Below are 21,830 nucleotides of genomic sequence, written 5' to 3'. Positions count from 1 at the left end.
GACTCAAATTCAATTTCTAAAATCACTTTTAATGAAACGAAAAATTAAAATATAGCTTATCTTTGTGAGGTTTCTGTTTCTCATGTCTATGTTTGCCTGCTTATGGAGCTGTGTGTGTATATTATAAAGATTTGTAAAGATAAATCTCATTAAATGGACTCCCTTAACTAAAAATCCACATATTCTGTGTGAAATGTAATATGTCCTCAACCTGTGTTCCTTCTCTAAATGAGGTATTTTACCTGTAACAACAGCTGTTTGTAAATATAGCTCTCAGCATCAGTGCTGGCATGGTATACCAGGAATCATCATAGATAGCAGCATAGGCATATTGGATAACGGATACGAACTACAGTGGCACTGGTCGAGCAAGGCAGATGGAGTTTTTGGCAAGCAAAAGTGCAAGTGTATTCTGGACTCCTATGGACTATGCAGGGTGGGCTGTCACAATCAATAAGTTACGCTGCATTGGTTTAAAGACACACTTATTCACATACAGAACAAGGATAGAAAGAGCATGCAAATGATAAGGAGAGGGAGAAAAGTAAACTGAAAGAATCACTGATGTTAATTCAATATTAATTTCTTTTTCTAACCTGTCTGTGAGCATTTATTTTTGTATGAAAGGCCACATCGTTACAGAAATGATGGTAAAAACTACTCATGTTAAAAATGTTTGTGGATGTTTATTTATGTTTAATAAATAAGTTATTTATTTTATTTATAAATAAGTTATTTATAATTAATTTGTCTTTGCACATGTTATAAATATTTATTTTTCATATGAATTTTAGTTCTAATCACTAGAATTAATAATTTGAATATTATTGAAAGTGTTTTTAAAGCCTGCTGTTTGAGATTTAATCAGGTGAAATAATTTATGTAGATGTAAGTTATTTATCATTAATTTGTCGTGTAATTTAGTGTAGTGTAAAATTAATAAATGCATTATGTAGTTTTTTGTTTTAATCAAATAATGAATAATGCAAATAATATTGAAAGTGTTTTAACATCATCTCAGTGTCTTATGTTGTGCCATTTTTATTATAGGCTATCTTTATTTGTAATGTTTTCATGTTAAAATCGACCGATCGCTTATAAAACAGCCCTAAACTCATAAACTAAATTTGCAACTATTTTTATATCCATGATCTAAGACAAATTAATTATATGCTATATTAAAACATGCGAGTATTAATGTTTAATTGACCATGCTTGGGGCATTTGGATACATGTGGAAAAATACGATTTCTTAACGTAAAATTATATTTTTATACAAATGATATCTTTATGTAAAATTATATAAATTACATAGTAATTTTTCCCCTAAATAATAGTCATTAAGCATTTTTAAATTTAATTTTTTAAATTCTAACAAGCGAGCATCTCAAACCCGGTGATAACAAGTAGGCCGCATTTAGTGCAGCCTCAACCAAACTACCCATACGACCGATACCCATTAATGTCTCCCGCCCTGTAATTCCGCACACTGGAATGACAGACGACTTGTTCCACCAATGTAATGTTTACTTTTTGACAGCCCTTCTGATGATAGGCCAATCAGCGAATAGCAGATGAGATGGGGGCTGCGCGTTCGACCTGGGGTTAGCAAGAAGTTAGTTCCTGCTCTACGCTGGCCGTTTCCTGTAATCGTACAGTGTTGTGAGACGGAGAAAGCCATGTGTGTCGATGCAAAGGTAAATTTAGCATCCCGAAATTATTGCGGGGAAAGTTGGGGCAGTGGATGGCAGCGTTATTAGGGCATATTTTAGTTGAAAATACGCCCTAGCCAAGTCGAAACAGCTTTGCGGCCTTGTCCATGTCTGTTCGTAGTCGGGCTATGGTTTTTGTAGCACGTTGCCTTTGGTTTGGTCCGGTTTGTTGATGAGAGAGATTGAGAGTCCGAACGAGAGACTGTGAGATGTATTATGAATGATGGAGGCTCACTGATACAGCTTAAATCGGCCGTCAGAGAAAAACAAAATGATCGAGCACATATTTAGCATTTATAGCAATAGGAATCGCCATTGTGAACATTGATGGGGTTTGTCGAGTGTCTGGTTTAGGACTGTTGTTCCAGATTGATGGCAAGTCAAGGAAGACAGTATTGATTTATTTTATCTAAACATCAATTATATGATTTGCGATTGACTTTAAAGAACATGCCATTAGAAACAATACACATTTGCACTCTTTGACTTTTAAAAACAACGTTATGATACTTGTTAAGTAAGATACCGATCAGTCAGACATGATGCCATGTGAAGTGATGGCACTGCCATTCCATAAGATGCAGCAACTATTTAGTGTAAATGGTTTAATAATGTGTTCCTATCCAATGTTTTGTTTTCTCCAGAGCATCAATACACACATTTATTGATGGATCCCTTGGTGTTCACTCTAACCAGAGAAACAAAAAGTAATTCCAGAGAGTAGGAGAGGATAGAGGGGAGGAAGAGAGAGAGAGTGGAGGAGGGTAAACCGGTGGACTCTCTCTTTTCCTGTTCCTCACTCCCTGATCATTCATTTCAGGTAAGTTTACCTGTCATATTGCAGAATTCAGTATATTGAAATGTACATATTAGGTATGATGGATGTTTGTATTACTGATAAATTTGACAAGCTAGAAATGTTATTATCTATAAATGTGAACTTGATAGTTGATGTTGGACTTGATGATGGTACTTGCAAAAGCTATGTTTGCACAGAATTTAAAAAAATAAATTATATATATATAGTGTGTGTGTGTATATATATATATATATATATATAATGTATGTATGTATATATGTATGTGTGTGTATATGTATGTATATATATATATATATATATATATATATATATATATATATATATATATGTGTGTGTGTGTTTTTATTATATACTTTTGATAATTAATGGCAATTATTACATTTGATGCTTGCTGCATAAATATAATCCAGTGACGGGCCTTATTTATGTAAATAATTAAAAAATAAACTTGATGAAGATTTATCTCTATCCCTCTTCCTTTCTTCAACAGCATACCTACAGAATCTCTTCGGACTTGTTGGATGTTTTTGTTCTGACACTGGATATTACACATTCTTTGCTTTTTTTCACAAACTATTTAACAATATGGCAGACCCTATTATGGACCTCTTTGATGACACACCACTGTTCAATTTGGATTCCCTGCCTGAGGATGCGTTCTCCCAGGGCTCCTCAGACCCAGTTGAGGAGGCGCTAAAGTTGGCACTGGGCCAAGTGGACCCACCTGTGGACTCCACACCGGATCTTAGTGTCCCTGTGCTCAGTGATGTTGTCACAGTTCCAACACCTGTCGCAACACCTGTTTCTGTCCCACTGCAGACCCTTCCAACACAGCAGCCCACCCAGATATCGAACGAAGTCTCTCTTAACCCGGCTCAGATGTCAGTTCAGCCCTCTCTCTCGGTGGCCAGTAACAGCAGTGGGGCAGCAACGGTCCTGCTGAGCTCCCCCCTTGGAGTACCTGTGTCAGGGGCTCAAGTCGCCACCCAGCAGCTGCACACTCAGCAAATCGCTGCGGTTACGCAACAGGCAGCAGGGCAGTCTACTCCAAAAATTGTAATTCTGAAAGGCCCTCAGGGTCAGACTCAAGTGCTGCAGGGTGTCACAGGAGCCACAGGCTCTCCAGGTAAATTCACTCTCTCTAGAGTTCTGACAGGGACCCCTCTCAGGCCAGGGATGGCGGTTGTTTCTGGGGGGACAGTATTAAATGCCACATCTCCTGGTCAGGGGCAGGTCAAAGTGGGCACTGGAGTGCAAAGGCTTGTTCAGACTTCAAATGGCCCGATGAAGCAGGTGTTACTGACCTCAATGCCCCAGACACAATCGCAGGTGCAGATACCTACGCAGCTGCAGTCACCATCACAGTCAGCACAGATGCAGGTGCAGCCTCAGACGCAGATGGCTTTACAAACCCCAGTACAAACACAGGCCCATGCGTCAACCGTTACATCCCCTGGAACGACAGCAGCGGCCGTCCGACCTCAAGGTGTCACCCTTTCAGCAGTGGCACAGCAGGTCAGTCTCTGCCAGGGTTATTATTAAATAGTTTATCAATGATACTGTTATAACACTGGTCTCTGCACTCTTTATAGCGGTTTTTTTTTTTGCTTTCAGAATCCTAATAGCTATTTCTCTATTCAGGGTGAAGCAAAGAGGATCACTCTGGTGCTACAGCAGCCCTCCCAAGGTGGAGCTGGCCAGACTGGGATGGTGACATTAGGGGGAACCTCAGCTGCAGGGGTGGGTCAGCAGGGCCAGCAGCACAGGCTGGTGTTGGGCTCTCTGCCAGGGAAGTTGGTCCTGCAGGGAGGCCAGCTGGCAGCTCTCGCCCAAGCTAAGGCGGGTCAAACGGGTGCACAGCCGAAAGTGCTCACCATTCAGCTTCAAGTTCAACAGCAGCCCAACCAACAGGGAGCCAAGGTGAGTAAAAGGACAAGTCGTGTGTTTTAGAAGATGTTTCCTTGTTTTTCCTTGGTGGTGATGGGAAGTGTTTTCTGTATTTGCAACAGTTCCAATTGGTTTCTGGGGCAGCTAATATTGGTGGCAGCCCTCAAGTGGTGCAGATTTCTCAAGGCCAAGGAGGACAAAGACTAGCAGTGCCTCTTAAACTACTGCTGCAGCCACAGGTAGGACATTTCCTCATGTTTGTTTTATGCCTCTGTGATGTTCTTTCTTGTTATTATTTGTGTACCACTTGGAATCTGAAGAATATGAAGTATTATTTTAAAGTTATTCAAAATTTTTTGATATTATACAGTTTTTTGTTTTTAAATAAATGTTTCTGGTTCCATTTTCTCATAATGATTCTGATTCCTTAATGGCTCAACATTGTTTTTAGTACCATGAAGTAAAAAGGTTTGGTTAAAGAAAATGCAATTGTCAAATGAGGGAGTTTCAATACTAAATTAATTTTTTGCGAAAGGGACATTTACACACACTTTTAAAAGAAACTTTTTAAGAATGATTTTTAATAATTAAAGCCAATTGTTTGATTGCATTGTTGCTGCATAAATGTAATCCAATAACTGGCTTTATGTAAATAATTAAAATATACTAAAAAAAAATACTAAAACACAAAGTTGCTGTAACATTTAAATCAATTTTTCGTTACAGTACTACTGACAAAATGCATAATGTGTATCTTGTTGTCATATGATCAATCAGCGGCAGTAACTAAGTTTTAAGTCATGTACTTAGTTTTAACTGTATGTAACTCAGTCATTGTCCTATTAGAGTAATTTTTTTTTATGGAACAAGTTCTGAATAAGAACTAATTCTCTGTTTCCAACCATTTTGTTGAGATGCTGGCAAAATACAGTGCTTGAAATAAAATATCACCTATCCCTACAGTCAAACACTGTTTCCAGTGCTGGTGGAGCTGTTTCTGTGGTTAAAGTTATCAATACTTCAGCTGGCGGCTCTGCAACCTGCACCACCACTACAGCTGCGTCTTCCGGTGTGCGTTTGGTGAAGGCCCAGGAGCCCGTGCGGAAAGTAGAAACCCTGTGCAAGCAGGAGAAAGCAAATCGCATTGTTGCTGAGGCCATCGCTCGAGCCAAAGCCAGGGGTGAAAGGAACATCCCCCGTGTGCTCAACCAGGACGAACTGCCTGCTGGACAGACCTCAGCAGACCTAGAGGGTGTTGCAGGGGCTGCTGGAGCAAAAAAGAAAGGAGGAGGTGGTGGTAGTAGTGGAGGGAGCAAGAAGAAAAGCCCAAGTGTGGGAGGAGGGAAAGTTGTGGTGGGAGGAGACAAGAAATCCAAGGCGAAGACTCCAGGAGTGGTTGCTGGAGGTGGAGGCAGTAAAAGTAAATCCAAGACTAAGCTCAAGTAAGTTGAAGAGAAGAGTTTGACTCATTGATGTATTTGCCTTTGCCTATTTTATTCTTACACTTTATTCCCTCTCCATAGCACCATCACGCTAGTGGGTGGTAAGAAAAGGAAAAGAAATCCATCCTCTGACCACTCAGATGTAGATCTAAGCCCACCTGTTTCGCCCCGCACACTGGAGGAAGAAATGTCACAGGTATTACTTACACATTTACCTATTACTGTCATATAGGAGCCATTGAATTTTGAATATAGAGCATCAGATCAATGCCATAAACAGATTTGTTGACTCTACTGTGATTCTGTTCTCCCATCAGAAGCGACGTTCTAACCGTCAGGTGAAGCGGAAGAAGTACACAGAGGATTTGGACATTAAAATTACAGATGATGAAGACGAAATGGATGCAGACGTTGATGTGACCACAACTCCTGTGTCTGCTCCAGGGCATGTCCAGTCCATGGGAGTGGAACTACAGCAGGAGCTGGATGGGGACGGTCTTCCAAGCATGCAGTTTTTTGTGGTGCGTCAGCACACTATTCATTGCCATTTGTTTCCTTTTCATAACTGGTTTTGTCAGAATTTTTCACCTGTTTACAGTTTGGCACATTGCCACCAGTCAAATAAAAAAAATAATGCTTATATGTATGTAACTTTGGTAGGACTATTCTCTTTATCTTCATGTGTATGGGCATGCTTCTGATTTGTGTTTCAGGAGAATCCAAGTGAGGAGGATGCTGCTATTGTGGATAAAATATTGTCTCTGCGGGTGACCAAAAAGGAGGTAAGTGTCTAGTTCTCACTGTCATTCACAAAAATCTTGTGAAATCTTGTTCTAGTATATTCTGACTAAACTTTCATGGTATTTTCTTGTCCTGATGCAGGTGTCTCCAGGGCAGTATACTAATGTGGAGGAATTTTTTGTCAAATATAAAAACTAGTAAGTCATCAACTGTTTTCTCAACCCTTATTCGTGGAAATTTCATTTTTATCCCTTGAAAATATTGTAATGTTATTTTAGCTCATACATGCACTGTGAATGGGCCAGTCTTGAGCAGCTGGAGAGAGACAAGAGAATCCATCAGAAGATAAAAAGATTCAAGACAAAACATGCACAAATGAGGAACCTATTCCAAGAGGTGAGGCCCTATAAAGTTGCAATTGGGCAAATATTCCTATGTTTGGTTGGTAGTATAAGTCATATGGATTTAGAAAATCTCACTAATTTTGAGGATAATTTATAAGTATATCTGGAACTCTTTCCTGTGTTTTAGGAGGAGGAACCTTTCAATCCAGACTATGTGGAGGTTGATCGAATTTTGGATGAATCGCATAGTGTTGATAAAGACAATGGGGAGGTAAGGATTTATCGACCACAGACCCAATTTTCAAATGTCAGATGAGAAGCTTGCTTATTCAAAACGATAATGCATTAGTGTGAGTCTGTATGACTCATTCATTAAAATCATTTATTCTTGAGTCAGACTACACTGGTCTACAGTGCATAGCCAGCAAAGACAGTTTGAAAATATATTTTGTTTTATTTGTTTCTTTGTACCTCTTCTTATCTAATCGCATTTAATTCAAACTGCACAAATATGACTGCCAAAAACAGTGTTTTCCCTCTCCCAGCCAGTTGTGTACTACCTAGTGAAGTGGTGCTCTCTGCCCTATGAAGATGCTACTTGGGAGCTAAAGGAGGATGTTGATGAAGGCAAAGTGGAAGAATTCAGAAAGATTGAAAGTCGCCAGCCCAGACTCAAGAGAACTGTGAGATACTGTCTTGAAACTCAATCATTGCATACTGTTTTATCTACCTCTTCCTCTCTCTTCTCAGTACCTGGTCACCAGAGCGTTTTCACCCTGTCTGTATTCTTTAGTTTTCATTAAGAAACAGATGAGACCGTGATGAATTATTAACAAGACTTCCTCTTCCATCAGCCTCGACCTGCTGCAAGTGCCTGGAAGAAGCTTGATGAGTGCAGAGAGTATAAGAATGGAAACCAGCTCAGAGAGTACCAGCTTGAGGGAGTTAACTGGCTGCTCTTTAACTGGTACAACAGGTAAATACCCCGCTGACACACTAAAATGTAGCTTATTAACAAAAAAGGGTGGTTTAAAGACTTCCACACCTTTTAAAAAAATGGTTTTAACCTTCCATGCATTTTGAAGAACCTTCCACACTGGTGAAGATCCCTTCAATTTTTAGTTTTGTACCTTTTAGCTCTGATAAATCTTTAGGCTTATGTAATCCCAGTCGACAAAATAAACACACATGCGGCTTCTTAAATTTGCAAGCTTTCTCTACCAGAAAAATGAACTAAATATATTGATTCATTTTCTCGTCAGGGGTACAAAAAAATGCTTTCTAGAAGGAGTTTTTACCCTCCCACTCAATTATAAATACCACCTGCTACTGATCAAATGCTACAGCAGTGAGCAGACAGTAGCTCTGAGATACAAAACCAAAGTAAATCATTTGACAGCATACTACTTGGACACATCAACAGCCTCCTGATGAGGTTCGTGGGTGTCCTTATCAGAACATTCTACCTGGGATCCTTTTTTGAATTATGGCCTTACTCAAATTATAAATGCAGGCTCATTTCTTCTTTATTACAATCTGATTCTGGCAGGACTGCAGGCATGTGCTGTGAAATGCATCACATTTGTTTATTAAGTATCTTAATTGATTTTGTCCACGGTACAATCTATTGTTGTCACCATAATTGTATTCATCAAACAATTTCATGGTCAAAAATAGTTATTTCAGTGCTGAGATTGAATGGTTTGGCAAAACGGTATGCTAGAACTCTTTTTATTATTTATTTTATAATTTTTATTTTTTGGAGGAAATGTTGTTCCCTCTTGGACGAGTTACACCCTCTTTTCTGTGTTCATTATTTCCCACACAGGCAAAACTGCATTCTGGCAGATGAGATGGGTCTGGGGAAGACTATTCAGTCCATAGCACTGTTATCAGAGGAGTATGCTACAGGGGTCCAGGGGCCATTCCTTATCATTGCCCCTCTTTCCACTATCACAAACTGGGAAAGAGAGTTCTCCACTTGGACTGACATGAATGCAATAGTTTACCACGGCAGTCTGGCCAGTAGACAGATGATCCAGCAGTATGAAATGTACTGCAAAGATGACAAGGTTGTTATAGATGCATTCTGTGTTTCTTTCTCATCAGTTTCATCATTACTGAGCAGGAGTGGTTAGGCTGAAGTACTAAAATTGCTAAAACCGAAATAAAAATAAATTAAAACGAAATAGAAATGTTAACAAAAACATTATTCAAAAATTAAAAAAGCACACAATATTATAAATCTAACTGAAATCTACAAATATGAATAAATACTATAGTAATAAATAAATGATACTAAGATAAAACTGCTGAGCAGAAAATTACATTTGTTGGATGTTGAAAGGTTGTTTATACTAGTAGGATATTTTGATAGTCCCATTCTAACTTCCTCTCTCCTTCGTGCTCTTTTCTGTCTTCTCTAGGGACACTTTATACCAGGGGCCTATAGGTTTGATGCTCTGATCACAACCTTTGAGATGATTTTATCAGACTGCCCAGAGCTGAGGGAGATTTCTTGGCGCTGTGTAATTATTGATGAAGCTCACCGTTTGAAGAACAGAAACTGCAAACTTCTCGACAGCCTCAAGATGCTTGACCTTGTAAGAGTTTAAAACCTTTCGTTTTTTGCCCTCCTTAAAAGAAACAAATATATTTATGTTAGTTACAAAAAAACGGGGTTAAGCGACGTGTCATTAATTAACAGCTCTCTCTTTATTCCCTTTGCAGGAGCATAAAGTGTTGTTGACAGGCACTCCACTTCAAAACACAGTAGAGGAGCTGTTCAGTCTGTTGCACTTTCTGGAACCAGCCCAGTTCCCCTCTGAGATAGAGTTTTTGCGCGAGTTTGGAGATCTTAAAACTGAGGAGCAGGTAGAGAAATGCTGTTTTTTTTTTTTTTTTTTTTTTGTGGATTTATTAAAAAAAACATTGCAGGTAACATCCTCTTTTAAGAGTGTCAGCAGTTCTTAACATTCTATCACCGTCTGTGATTATCAGGTCCAGAAACTGCAGTCAATTCTGAAGCCCATGATGCTGCGTAGACTGAAAGAAGACGTAGAAAAGAACCTCGCCCCAAAACAAGAAACCATTATTGAGGTATTATTGAGCAGAAGTACTGTTTCAAGTTGTTAAATTCTCTCTGCTTTTGTAAATTTTGAATACATCAATTTCTCTGGTCCCCAGGTGGAGTTGACTGATGTACAGAAGAAGTATTACCGAGCTATTTTAGAGCGTAACTTCAGCTTCCTTAGCATGGGAGCCACACATAACAGCAATGTACCGAATCTCCTCAATACAATGATGGAACTTCGAAAGTGCTGCAATCACCCTTACCTCATTACAGGTACAGAATTTATGGCATTTCCCTTGGAGTAGGTTTGCTGCTGTAGTCTGTGTTACCGGCATTACACGGTGTTCGGCAGTACATCGATTACATTACTTGGCCACCGCAGCACATCCCCTCGCTTTGCTTTTTTAAATAGAAATAAAAACCATTTAGTTCAGTTGGACAGTGGACGCAATTATAAATTGAAAGCGTCTGCTCTGCTCCATACAGAACGGGCTGCAGAGTCGCAGCAGGAGAGATTTCAATTATTGCATGTCGATCTGAGAGATGACTGACAGACGATGGTAGCAGAGGATTTGGTGCGCAACAGATCCTCATTCGTCATTGACAAATATAATGTAAAATGTGCGGTCAGTCCCGCTACTCCCTATGTACACAGAGTACATGTTATTGCGAATGTGAAAGTAAAAAGCGATCATGCATTCAAAAGCCATTATAATACCCTGCATATTGATAGCGGCTCCCTGATGCCTGCAAATTATAAGCCTAAATACAAAGAGTATGTGTGATTGCAGATTCAAAAGCTAACTCACAGTAATATCCCTATCTTTTAGTTCCTCTTGTTTATCTTTGTTTACATGTTGCTGAGCACAACAGGTTTTAGTTCACCCGTGACAACTTTGGTCTTGTAGTACATGGAAAAAAAAAACTCCTGCTTACTGGTTAAACATACTGACTATTGTTGTATTTTTTTATGGCTCATCTTTTTTGTTGTCCACTTTTTGTCTCCCCTCCCTGCAGGTGCTGAGGAGAAGATAGTGGCTGAGCTGAGGGCGGTATATGATCCTATGGCTTCAGACTTTCATCTCCAGGCTCTGGTGCGCTCTGCAGGGAAACTGGTCTTGCTGGATAAGCTGCTTCCTCGCCTCAAAGCTGGCGGTCACAAAGTACTCATCTTCTCCCAGATGGTGCGGTGCCTCGACATCCTTGAGGACTACCTCATACACAAGAGGTACAGCTTTAGAAATGTAAAATGTGTGATTTGAGAAGCAACTGTAGCCAGTTTTCATTCTACTATCTGGTTTGTAAGATGGGTCTAAAATTAGATGTGTTCTGTCTGATCAGATACCTGTATGAGCGCATTGATGGGCGGGTCAGAGGAAACCTGCGACAGGCTGCCATCGATCGGTTCAGTAAACCTGATTCAGACCGGTTTGTCTTCCTACTTTGTACCCGGGCTGGAGGTTTGGGCATTAATTTGACTGCCGCTGACACCTGTGTCATTTTCGACTCTGACTGGAACCCACAGAATGATCTTCAAGTGAGGACCTCATACCATGTTTTTCTTCATTGTGATTTTAGTGTGTATTAAAGAAGATTTCTGTTCTTGTTTTCTGTCCCAGGTGTTCAGTTTCATAATTTTTCTTCACTTCCATACAGGCTCAGGCACGTTGTCACCGCATTGGTCAGTCTAAAGCAGTAAAGGTGTATCGTCTCATTACCAGAAACTCCTATGAGAGGGAGATGTTGGACAAAGCCAGTCTTAAATTGGGGCTTGATCGAGCTGTTCTGCAAAGCATGAGTGGAAACAAGGACAACAGTGTTAACGGGGTAAGAATTAAATAAATCTGTTTTATTTTGCTGTATTAGAAGATGGTTTGCTCAAAAAAGAAAATCATCGTTCAAAATGTATGTTTGGGCAAGTTATTGCTTTAAATTGTTTACTAAAACATGCAACTTCAAAGCAGAAAAAGTTAATTTGTGGTGGATCATCACTCAATGGTGTGCTATAAACTTTCCACAGATCCAGCAGTTTTCAAAGAAGGAGATAGAAGATTTGCTTCGTAAAGGTGCTTATGCAGCCATAATGGATGAGAATGACGAGGGCAGTCGTTTCTGTGAGGAGGACATCGATCAGATACTTCAGAGAAGAGCAACTACCATCACTATAGAAAGTGAAGGCAAAGGATCCACCTTCTCCAAGGCCAGCTTTGTGGCGTCTGAGAACCGCACCGATATTGCTCTGGATGATCCCGAGTTCTGGCAGAAGTGGGCCAAGAAAGCAGACATTGACATGGACACTTTCAACAGGAAGGTACAGTGTAGTTTTTTTTTTTTTTTTTTTTTCAGAATGTGGCTACTGTATTCTTTATTCTCTGCCAGTATTCCCTTTCATAATTTCTCTTGATTTCTTTTTTTGCAAACTCAGAACACTCTTGTGATTGACACGCCAAGAGTAAGAAAGCAAACGCGTCAGTATTCCACTCTGCGTGGAGAGGGTGGTGATCTGTCTGACATGGACAGCGATGACGATTACCCACCCCATAATTCCCGTCAATCTCGGGCCTCTCGACGCTCAGACCGGCATTCTGGTGGAGGTTACGGTCGCACAGACTGCTTCCGAGTGGAGAAACACCTACTTGTTTATGGGTTTGTGAACTTGTTCTTGATTATCGTATGGTGTTTCCTAAGAAATGGGTTTTAATTCACCTGTTCGTGTATGAAACTTCATGGAATTATGATTTCATACTATTTAACATGACTTTCTCTCTACAGATGGGGCCGCTGGCGGGATATCCTGTCTCATGCTCGCTGTAAACGGCGTCTCAGTGAACGTGATGTGGAAACCATCTGTCGTGTCATCCTGGTTTTCTGTCTGATACATTACCGTGGAGATGAGAACATCAAAAGCTTCATCTGGGAGCTAATCACCCCTCCAGAGAATGGACGAGAGCCACAGGCTCTGCTTAATCACTCTGGTATTACTTTCTCTTATTATAATCTTTAATATACACTCTTTGATACTACCAGCAAAGACCCTCAGGTAGTGGTAGAGCTCTTTAGATTTTCATGTCAACATTTTCCCTTAAGCCGCCTTTCCACTGTCTCCGACATTTGCGTTTGATTGTTGCATTTCTCACTTTCAAATTGGGCGTGAAGCATCCATTACCCTCCATTAATTTAACATGGTAAAATGAATGATCCACACAAAATAATTGACCGTTAATATGTCTGGGAAAAAAACATAGTTGGTTTTATAGGGCTAATCAATGTTAATAATTATGTAATATAGGGCTGGGGTAAACAATTATTAACTAAACGATTAGTCGACTAATCTAACGACTAATTTTTCTGCTGCTCGATTAATTAAAAAACATAATGTATCTCAAATAAATACTAACTAGTGTACTGAATCATGATACTATAAGCTGGCTAACGTTAGTCTAATGTTATGTATTTAAACACCGTCATTAGAACTCTATTACCGCCAAAAACATGTTGTTAAAATATTTTTTACAAACATTTTCTATCATAGAGAATTGGTGGTGCTTCGGAGGCTGCTACTGCTGGAGATGATTCGGGAGAGGTCTGTGCCCCTTTCCGATCAGAGCGCGCGCTGACACGGAGTAAAGCCTTGTTTAAACTCGACGCGTCCGCACGAGCGCGAAGGTCCGCGCGGCAAAAATGACGCGTTAGGTGCGCAAGACCCCATTTCGCTTGGCTGTGTGCACGGCTTCTTTTGTAACAGCGCGCGCGGCGCACAACCGAGGATAAACGACTTCAAGCCGAATCTGCCCGAGCATGTACGTCTCACCGCACCGGCACCCAGTTTGCGCCTCTAAATTGCAACGTTTTTTTTTTTGGTTAAGGGTTTGTTTACTTTGTGTGATTCATTTAAAGTGAAGTACATTCACTTCTAGTTGTCTTCGTCCTCCATTCTGCAATGTTTCGGTCTCCCACGTGTGGTGGCGAGCTGTACCGCCGGAAACGGTGCAAAAAATAAATAAATAAAGAAGTGTCGACGCCAAAATGTCATCGACGCGCCGCTACAGCATTAATGTAATAATTGTAAAATAATTAGTTTGGATTATTCCTACACCGTACTGCTCTCAATTGAAATTAAATGACTTCTGCTGTCTTTTCTCAGAGATAATGAAAAGGAGCTTTAGAATGCATTGTGTTATGCCTTATGTAGGTTTTAAAACACAGCATTACTTTCAAGCTAAGCAGGCTATGCGCTATTATAAAGGTGCATAATGACTTTTTCCTTTCCTTTAGGTCTATCCATCCCTGTCCCTCGTGGCAGGAAGGGGAAGCGAGTGAAGGCTCAGAGCTCTTTTGATGTGCAGAAAGTTGAGTGGATCCGCAAGTACAATCCTGACAGTCTACTGCTTGATGACAGTTACCGAAAACACCTCAAACATCAGTGCAACAAGTATGTTAGACACATCAGGGACACTGTTTAATGACGCTGAACTAAATATTACCGTAAGTTTCTTAATTTCATTCTCCCTCTTTTTTTCAGAGTGTTGCTGAGAGTACGTATGCTGTATTACCTGAAGCAGGAGGTCATTGGAGAGCATGCTGATTCTGTATTAAGAGGAGCTGATGCAAGGTATAGTCATCGTCTGACTTCATTGCTTTTAATTAAAAAAAAAATCACTTTGATTTAAAAGTCTCTGCTAAATGCATTAATATTCATCTGAATTCAAAAATTATCATTGCTTTGGATGGAAGCATCTGCTAAGTGCAAAAATTTTAATTTCATGAATTGATCATGTACCGAACATACAATAACAATTTAGTTGTCACCAAATCTTACATTCTTCCTGGATGTTATTTAATGCATAGCAAGCTTAAAAATTAAGTTTTCTTTGATGCATTGATCATAGTTTTTTTTTTTACTTTAAATTAGAAAGTGTGTTTCCTTGCAGGGATATTGATATCTGGTTGCCTGAAATGGAGCAGCAAGATGTTCCGTCTGGCTGGTGGGACGCAGAAGCTGACCGTTGTTTGCTTATCGGAGTCTATAAGCATGGTATGCTTACGCTTTATTAACCTCGTCATCTTCAAGGGTGTCTAGTTAATGTAACTTCCTTATAATATAAGATCTTCCTTATAGTTTCCTTATAGTTTATAGTCATGTAACCCCATGTTGCTCTTTTAAAACTGATGTTTTTAGTCCTCTAACAACTAACACATTTGTTTGGTCTTAGTGAGGCATATTGGAGATTTTATCTAGATTTAAGGCTGACAAGTCATCCTGATACCTGCCAAAGACAAAAATATGTAGTTTCGCATATCCCTGATGTTTTTTTTTTTCTCTTTACTCTGCCATTTCAGGATATGAAATGTACACCACCATGCGTGCTGACCCCTGCTTGTGTTTTGTTGAGCGATGTGGCCGTCCAAATGAGCAGGACATTAATGCGGAGCAACAAGCAGTAGACCCAGAGCTTGGGGAGGGGTCAGTTTCAAATAGAGCTTATTTCTACACATGCATGATCATATTACAGCTTATATGGTAAGTCATTTTTTATTTGTTTTTGTGTCTTAGAGGAGACTACGACAAGTACTCTGAAGATCCAGAATTTAAGCCTGCGACAAGGCACGCTAAGGAGGTGTATGAGGAGGTATGTGCATTTTGAATCACTTAATTTTTTTGTTCCTGTGTATGTGTAATTCTGGCACATTTATCTTTTGGTGTTGTTATTAGGAATTTAGATATAATAATAAATGTGGATACTGTGCTCCTCAGGCTGACTCTGTGAATGCAGATGGTGATATTTGTGTGGAGGATCGCTCTGTTCCTGTGCAGGTCGAGGGGCCATCTTCAGGATCATCAGATTTGTGTTATTGGCCGACGAGCTCATCGCTTACAGCCAGACTACGGCGTCTTATTACAGCCTACCAACGCAGTTACAGGCGAGAGCAGCTTAAGATGGAGGCAGCAGAGAAGGGCGACCGTAGACGTAGACGGTGTGAACAAGCCACTAAACTCAAAGAGATAGCCCGACAAGAACGACAACAAAGGTATGTTCCTCAAGAAATCTGTTACTGAAGCTTCCTCTTCAGTCTTCTCATAAGCTTCTCTGTTTCAGGTGGACTCGTAGGGAGGAGTGTGATTTTTACAGGGTGGTATCGACCTTTGGCGTCGAAAGGATAAAGAAAGAGGTAGAGGCTCTTGAAGGAGATGAGCATCATATGGACTGGAATCATTTTCGTTCGTTTGCTCGGCTTGATAAAAAAACAGATGAAAGCTTGACGCGTTACTTCAAGTGCTTCATGTCCATGTGTCGGAAAGTGTGTCACCTTCGGCCTGCACGTGGAGAAGGTATTGAATAAGAAGCTGTTTGGCGTTTATGAATGCGGAATATATCTACCATATCAGCCAATATTATGTATTATGCATTTTAATGTTAACAATGTTGATTTTATATTGTAAATTTAATTGTGAATACTCTGGTCTCTTATTTTTACTTTTAGATTATTTTTTCCATTATCTAATGATCTTTACAAACACTAACAACATACATCTTTAGCAAATCCCATTTTTTTGTTGTGCTGTTATTGTAATCTAAAACTCTTAAAAATAATTTTTGGTTTCTGAAACAAAGCTAAAATAAAATGTAAATATCAGATGAAAAACTTGATTAAATGGAAATTTAGGAATGTTGCCTTGCCAGTTAACTGAAAGAAGTTTAAGTACTGAAATAAACAAAGCTATATTTAAATAAAAAATAAACTTATAAAAATGATACAATCTCAGAAGTTCTAAAACAAAAGTGCTAAAACTTTAAATTAACTGAAAATATAAAAGCAAATACATTATTGGTAATAAATACTAAAATATAAATAATACTAAAATAATATTAAATCCATTATGATGCCTAAATTCTCTCACTAAGGATTTTGAAAATGATTAATTGTTTTCATTTATTTAGACAAATTAGTATAGCATTTTAATTTTGGCTATTGATTGTGTATCGACCATAACATTAATATTGCCCCCAATACATTATAACATTAATTTTTTTTTGTAGTTTACGATAACATTTTTTCTTTTTTTTAATAATACATTTTCTACTGTTATCTCTTCTTCCTCTATTAGAATCTCAAGATCTGTCCCAATCCCTGGCCCCCATCACAGAAGAACGAGCCTCACGCACACTCTACAGGGTCAGCTTGCTGTGTCGGCTACGTGAACGTGTTCTTCCTCACCCCTCGTTAGAGGAACGCCTCAGTCTGGCACCACCCAGCTCTGATCTGCCCAACTGGTGGAGCTTCCCACAGCACGACCACGAGTTGCTCTTAGCTGCTGCTAGACATGGCGTCAGCCGCACTGAACTCTCGATCTTCTCTGACCCACAGTACTCATTCAGTCAGGCCCGTCTCGAATACCTCCAGAACCAGCAAGCCCAAGCTGCTTCACAGATTCACACGTTAAGTCAGTCACAGGATTCGACCAGTATCAAAGAGGAGAGCCTAGATGAGTCTCGGCTGCTAGGGGTGGAGACTCTCTGTCCGTCAGACTCCCCAGCCATGCTCCTCTCCCATTCTGAGGGGAAAGTTGGAGTTCAGGCTGGATGGGCCTGGAAGAAGAGCAAAAACAATGGGCCGGGTGAGAGAAAAGGAGGAGGAGAGAGAGGTGAAGGGCCTTCAGACTCTGATTCCGATTCAGACTCTGGCTCATCGTCTTCCTCCCGTCATTCGGGCAGTTCAGATGATAGCGGAGACAGTGATGCAGAGAGAGAACGAGGTGAGGAGGGGCTGATTTAAATGTTGCATTTAAATCAGGTTTATGGTATCCTGTAGCAGGAAAATATTATTTCTTAGTGTTTAGCCTATTGATGAAGTTCAGTATGCATCTTGAAATTCATATTATAGCTTTTTGTTATGAAATGCCTTTTTTGTGCAATCCAGCGAAATAATTACATCAAAAATTATAGTCAATGTTTTATCCAAGAAGTAAAAATACAGTAAAATTCAGTTCGGTCAAGGCAATATTTCCACAATACATAATTTCTTTCAGAATTACAAAATTAATACTTCAGCAAGGATGCATTACATTTTTATGTTACAAAAGGTTTTTCCTCAAAGAAACCGGAAAAAAAGCATCACAGTTCATCACAGGAATAAATTACATTTTCAGAAAAACAAAAACTGTTTACATTGTTGTAATATTTCACAATATTACTGTTTTTACTGTATTTTTGATTAAATAAATGCAGCTTTAGTGAGTGTAAGAGATTACCTTCAAATTTTTTTTAAAAAGTCTTAATGAAATCTTTTGAACGATACTAATAAAACATTTGAATACATTAAAAAATTATTTATTAATTAGTGTTATTTTTTATCAATTCCGATTCATTGCGTTTAAACAGATTCATAAAAAATAAATCAATGCCAGCTCACGCATTGTTTGTTACTTAAGCTTAAAGGAATAGTTCACCCAGAAAAAAAATCTACATTTTCAAAAAATAAAACATTCAAACTTGTATTACTTTTTGTCTTCCATGGAACATAAAAAAAAAAATAGAATTTTTTTTCTCAATCATTCTAATCTTCAATTAGTGGTTTTTCTTTTTTCTTTGCCCAGCTGAAATGGTTAATGAGTTAATTTGGGTAGATTTATATGAGATTTGTAACTAGAATGACTGATCTCTCAGCAGCAGCTCTTAAGATGTGTGATGGTGATGAAGAAAACAGCCTCCTCTCACTCACACCATCTCAAGAAGGCGCCCAACCCGAGTCCCTCACTGACCCTCTAAGAGTCGATTGGCCCAAAGACCGTGTGCTGATAAACCGAATAGACAACCTCTGTTCGCTGGTTCTAATGGGGCACTGGCCGTCAGGTCGCCGCTACGTCTCTGACATTCAGCTCAGTGTTCCATCAGACGAGCGTGACCTCAGTGATGACCTGGGCTACCCCCGAGTGGGACGCAAAAGCAACAGTGCACTATCTGCAGAAGTTCTTGATGGCCAAGAATCAGAGTTCACAGTAAAACTCCTGAAGGTGAGGTAGTGTTCAGACATTTAGGAACTGTTATGAACCTCAATGGTGTCTCTTTCTTCTGCTTTAACGTTTGTTTCGTTTTCTTTAGGAGGAGGGTCTGAAGCTGACATTCTCTAAGCAAGCTCTGATGCCAAACGGTGAAGGGAGTGCACGCAAAAAGCGAAAAGATCACGAGGTACAGAAATGCAGCCTAAATAAACTTACCTAACTAGTTTTAGGAAAGAAGTAATGTTTAAATTTACATGAAATACCTTAATGTCCAGCTGTATAATGTGTTTTTTTTTATTTTATTTTTTATCTTAAGCTGGTAGATGCCGAAGGGGTTCTCCATGCTCCCCGCAGGAGGGACCTTCCCAACTGGCTCAAAGAAAACCCAGATTATGAAGTGGAGGGAGACATGCTAGAGGTAAGTGAAAAACTCAGGTTGAGCTCTTATTTTTGGACTGACACGCCTGATAATGTTCCTCCCGTGTTGCAGTTACTGGTGAACCGGACCAAAAGGAAGAGGAGGAGGAAGAGGATAGAGAAAGGAGCAGCACTTACTGGCAGTGAGAGAGTAAAGGTCATAGATATAAGGACAGGCAAGAAGGTGAGGGAAGACATTTGGCAGTTCTGCCATAATTTACACTAATACAATTAGATTTCTTTTGTTTTATCAGCTAATCAGCATATTATAATGATTTTATGTATCATGTGACACTAACGACTCAATATTTAGCTTTGTTTTTACAGGAATAAATTACATTTTAACAGCCTAAAATAGAAAATAAAGGTTAATTTAATTTGTAACAATATTTCGTAATATTACAGGGTTTTTTTTCTATATTTTTGATCAAATAAATGCAGCCTTGGTGAGCATAAGAGAGTATGTATTCATGAAAAGTGCAAAAAAAAATCTACAAATACACCAATCTACAATGTGGTTTGTCTGCGACAGTTATTGTTCTTGATATATTTAGTGTAGTTCAGTTGGTCTTTTATTTATCTTAATCTTAATGAATTATATTCCCTTTTCAGTTTGGTGGAATTTACGGGCCTGCACTACAGGACCTGAGAGAGCACCTGGAGGAGAATCCTGACCACGCTGTAGCACCGGAATGGTCTGAGACTGTTCGCAATTCGGTTAGTGTCTCCTTTATTAGCTCGGTGGTTATCCTCATCTACTCAGGTTGTATAGCGTTAGACCAATCATAGTCAGTAGTCAATTTTGTTTGAAATTAATGTGTTCCTTCTCTTCAATCTCAGGGCTTCTTGCCTGAGAGTTTATTCCACAGACTGTTGAGTCCCCACGCTTCAATCCCCAAAAAGAATCGCCATTACCTCTCCACCCCTTCTATCCAGACTGATGACCCTCTCCTCGGAGGCGGCGAAGGAGAGACGTTAGTTTCCGATGGCGCTTACATGATGGACGATGAGGACCTGGAAGACGGCGGTCACCTCACGTCATCTCACCACTTCCTTACTCCAGCCTACGATGTGAAGATGGAGCCAAGCGCTCTTGATATGGACGGAGGTGACAGTTTGTCACAAGGTGGATATGATAGTTCAGACAGAGAGGCCATTTTGGATGATGTCATCATGGCACCGAAAAATTCAGACTCTTCCTCAAGCTCAGAGGATTGACCAAATCTCATGTTAGATGTAGTAGACCGAGATCATGACAGTCTTTTATTTTATTATATTCTGCCTTCATTATTTTTATAATTATTGTTGATGTTATTGCTTAAAATATGGAGTAACAGATTTTTTTCTTGGGTTGGATTTGTACTTGACTGTTTTGCATAGATTGAGGAGATACAGGTGCCGTCCCCCCCCCCCCCCCCCCACCCTTTTTCTTTTTTCGTTACACCTCATTCAGCACGTTGTGCTTAATTCCAGATGAAATATGAATTTGTCTCACATACCCACTGTAAGCCCCTTTCATCCTGTATTGGCTGGGAAAGGAGCTGTTTGTCTCTCACCCTCAGGCTGAACTGTTTAACAGTGTGCTGGAGGATCCATAGTCATTCACTGAAGCTGAGCCATCGTGGTGCCTCGGTCTAGATAAGAACATCGAGTTTTTTTTTTTTTGTTGGATGTATATCATTTTTGTGTATGTGTGTGTTGGGGGGTGGGGACAGGGTAGGATTTGGGGTTTAGGGTTAGTTACTGAAACAATGTTAGACAGATGATGGCTGTATTGTACAAAGTAGAGTTGGTCCTATGCCTGCAACGATGCAAAAATTATGCGTTTATTTCCGTTTCAATAACTGACTCCAACTGTCTGTGATATAAATATGAATAGCAGTCTACAGTGAAAACTGATGTCTGTTGAATTCATTTCATCAAGTGTTTGTATTTATTTGAATAATGGCCACTCAAAGCTCTTTTTCTTGACTGCCTGGAATACATGCTGAGTAGAAAAGCAAGTTTATTCTCTCAAACTTCATACTTAGATGTGGAGAAATATCATAATCCTTAACAATTGTTTTAATGAACAAGTAGTTTCAATTTTGCTGACTTGTAGCTTTATTTGACATCAGTAACTTGACATTAAATCAAAAATTAAGAGTAATTTAAACTATTCAAGTAAGGTTGAAACAAACACATGGAAAGAGACAATAAATATCACAGAAATTCAGCATGTGGCAGGGTTAACGTTTCTTGACACCTGCTGGAGGTAAGTCAGGTTTCACAATGTATAATGGTTATTTGCCTGCAATAACAAACAAAATTTACATTTGTCTTGGTAATGCTTACAAACATTTTCCTAAAACCTGCATATATAATGTGGCTTTTTACATTTTAGATCAACCGAA

At 39.4% G+C, this 21,830-nt stretch overlaps 1 protein-coding gene across 4 annotated transcripts; it reads left to right on the top strand.

The window, feature by feature from the left end:
- The first annotated feature begins 1,588 nt into the window (after positions 1 to 1,588).
- chd8 (chromodomain helicase DNA binding protein 8) lies at positions 1,589 to 21,332 on the top strand. 4 transcript variants are annotated; one of them, XM_077232645.1, is made up of 39 exons: positions 1,589 to 1,697; positions 2,357 to 2,532; positions 3,023 to 4,047; positions 4,174 to 4,452; positions 4,542 to 4,658; positions 5,383 to 5,861; positions 5,943 to 6,057; positions 6,179 to 6,382; positions 6,575 to 6,643; positions 6,744 to 6,799; positions 6,881 to 6,998; positions 7,134 to 7,217; positions 7,492 to 7,629; positions 7,801 to 7,922; positions 8,775 to 9,018; positions 9,373 to 9,549; positions 9,677 to 9,820; positions 9,947 to 10,045; positions 10,133 to 10,292; positions 11,037 to 11,247; positions 11,361 to 11,556; positions 11,676 to 11,846; positions 12,040 to 12,330; positions 12,445 to 12,665; positions 12,792 to 12,994; positions 14,295 to 14,451; positions 14,542 to 14,631; positions 14,951 to 15,054; positions 15,360 to 15,483; positions 15,574 to 15,649; positions 15,775 to 16,049; positions 16,118 to 16,350; positions 17,128 to 17,775; positions 18,689 to 19,032; positions 19,121 to 19,207; positions 19,337 to 19,438; positions 19,511 to 19,621; positions 20,050 to 20,154; positions 20,278 to 21,332. In XM_077232645.1, the coding sequence occupies exons 3-39, from the start codon at positions 3,118 to 3,120 to the stop codon at positions 20,653 to 20,655; spliced, it is 7,662 nt and encodes a 2,553-aa protein (XP_077088760.1). In that variant the 5' UTR covers positions 1,589 to 1,697; positions 2,357 to 2,532; positions 3,023 to 3,117; the 3' UTR covers positions 20,656 to 21,332. The 4 variants fall into 4 exon arrangements, with proteins under 4 accessions (XP_077088760.1, XP_077088752.1, XP_077088743.1 ...); XM_077232637.1 differs by having other exon boundaries at positions 18,686 to 19,032; XM_077232628.1 differs by lacking the exon at positions 1,589 to 1,697 and having other exon boundaries at positions 2,394 to 2,532; positions 4,147 to 4,452.
- Positions 21,333 to 21,830: the final 498 nt, after the last annotated feature.

The sequence above is a fragment of the Siphateles boraxobius genome, unplaced genomic scaffold, assembly GCF_051911475.1.
Source record: "Siphateles boraxobius isolate OS27281-9 unplaced genomic scaffold, OSU_SipBor_1 1, whole genome shotgun sequence".
In the NCBI taxonomy this organism is placed as follows: Eukaryota; Metazoa; Chordata; class Actinopteri; order Cypriniformes; family Leuciscidae; genus Siphateles; species Siphateles boraxobius.
This window is presented reverse-complemented; position numbering and strand designations above follow the sequence as displayed.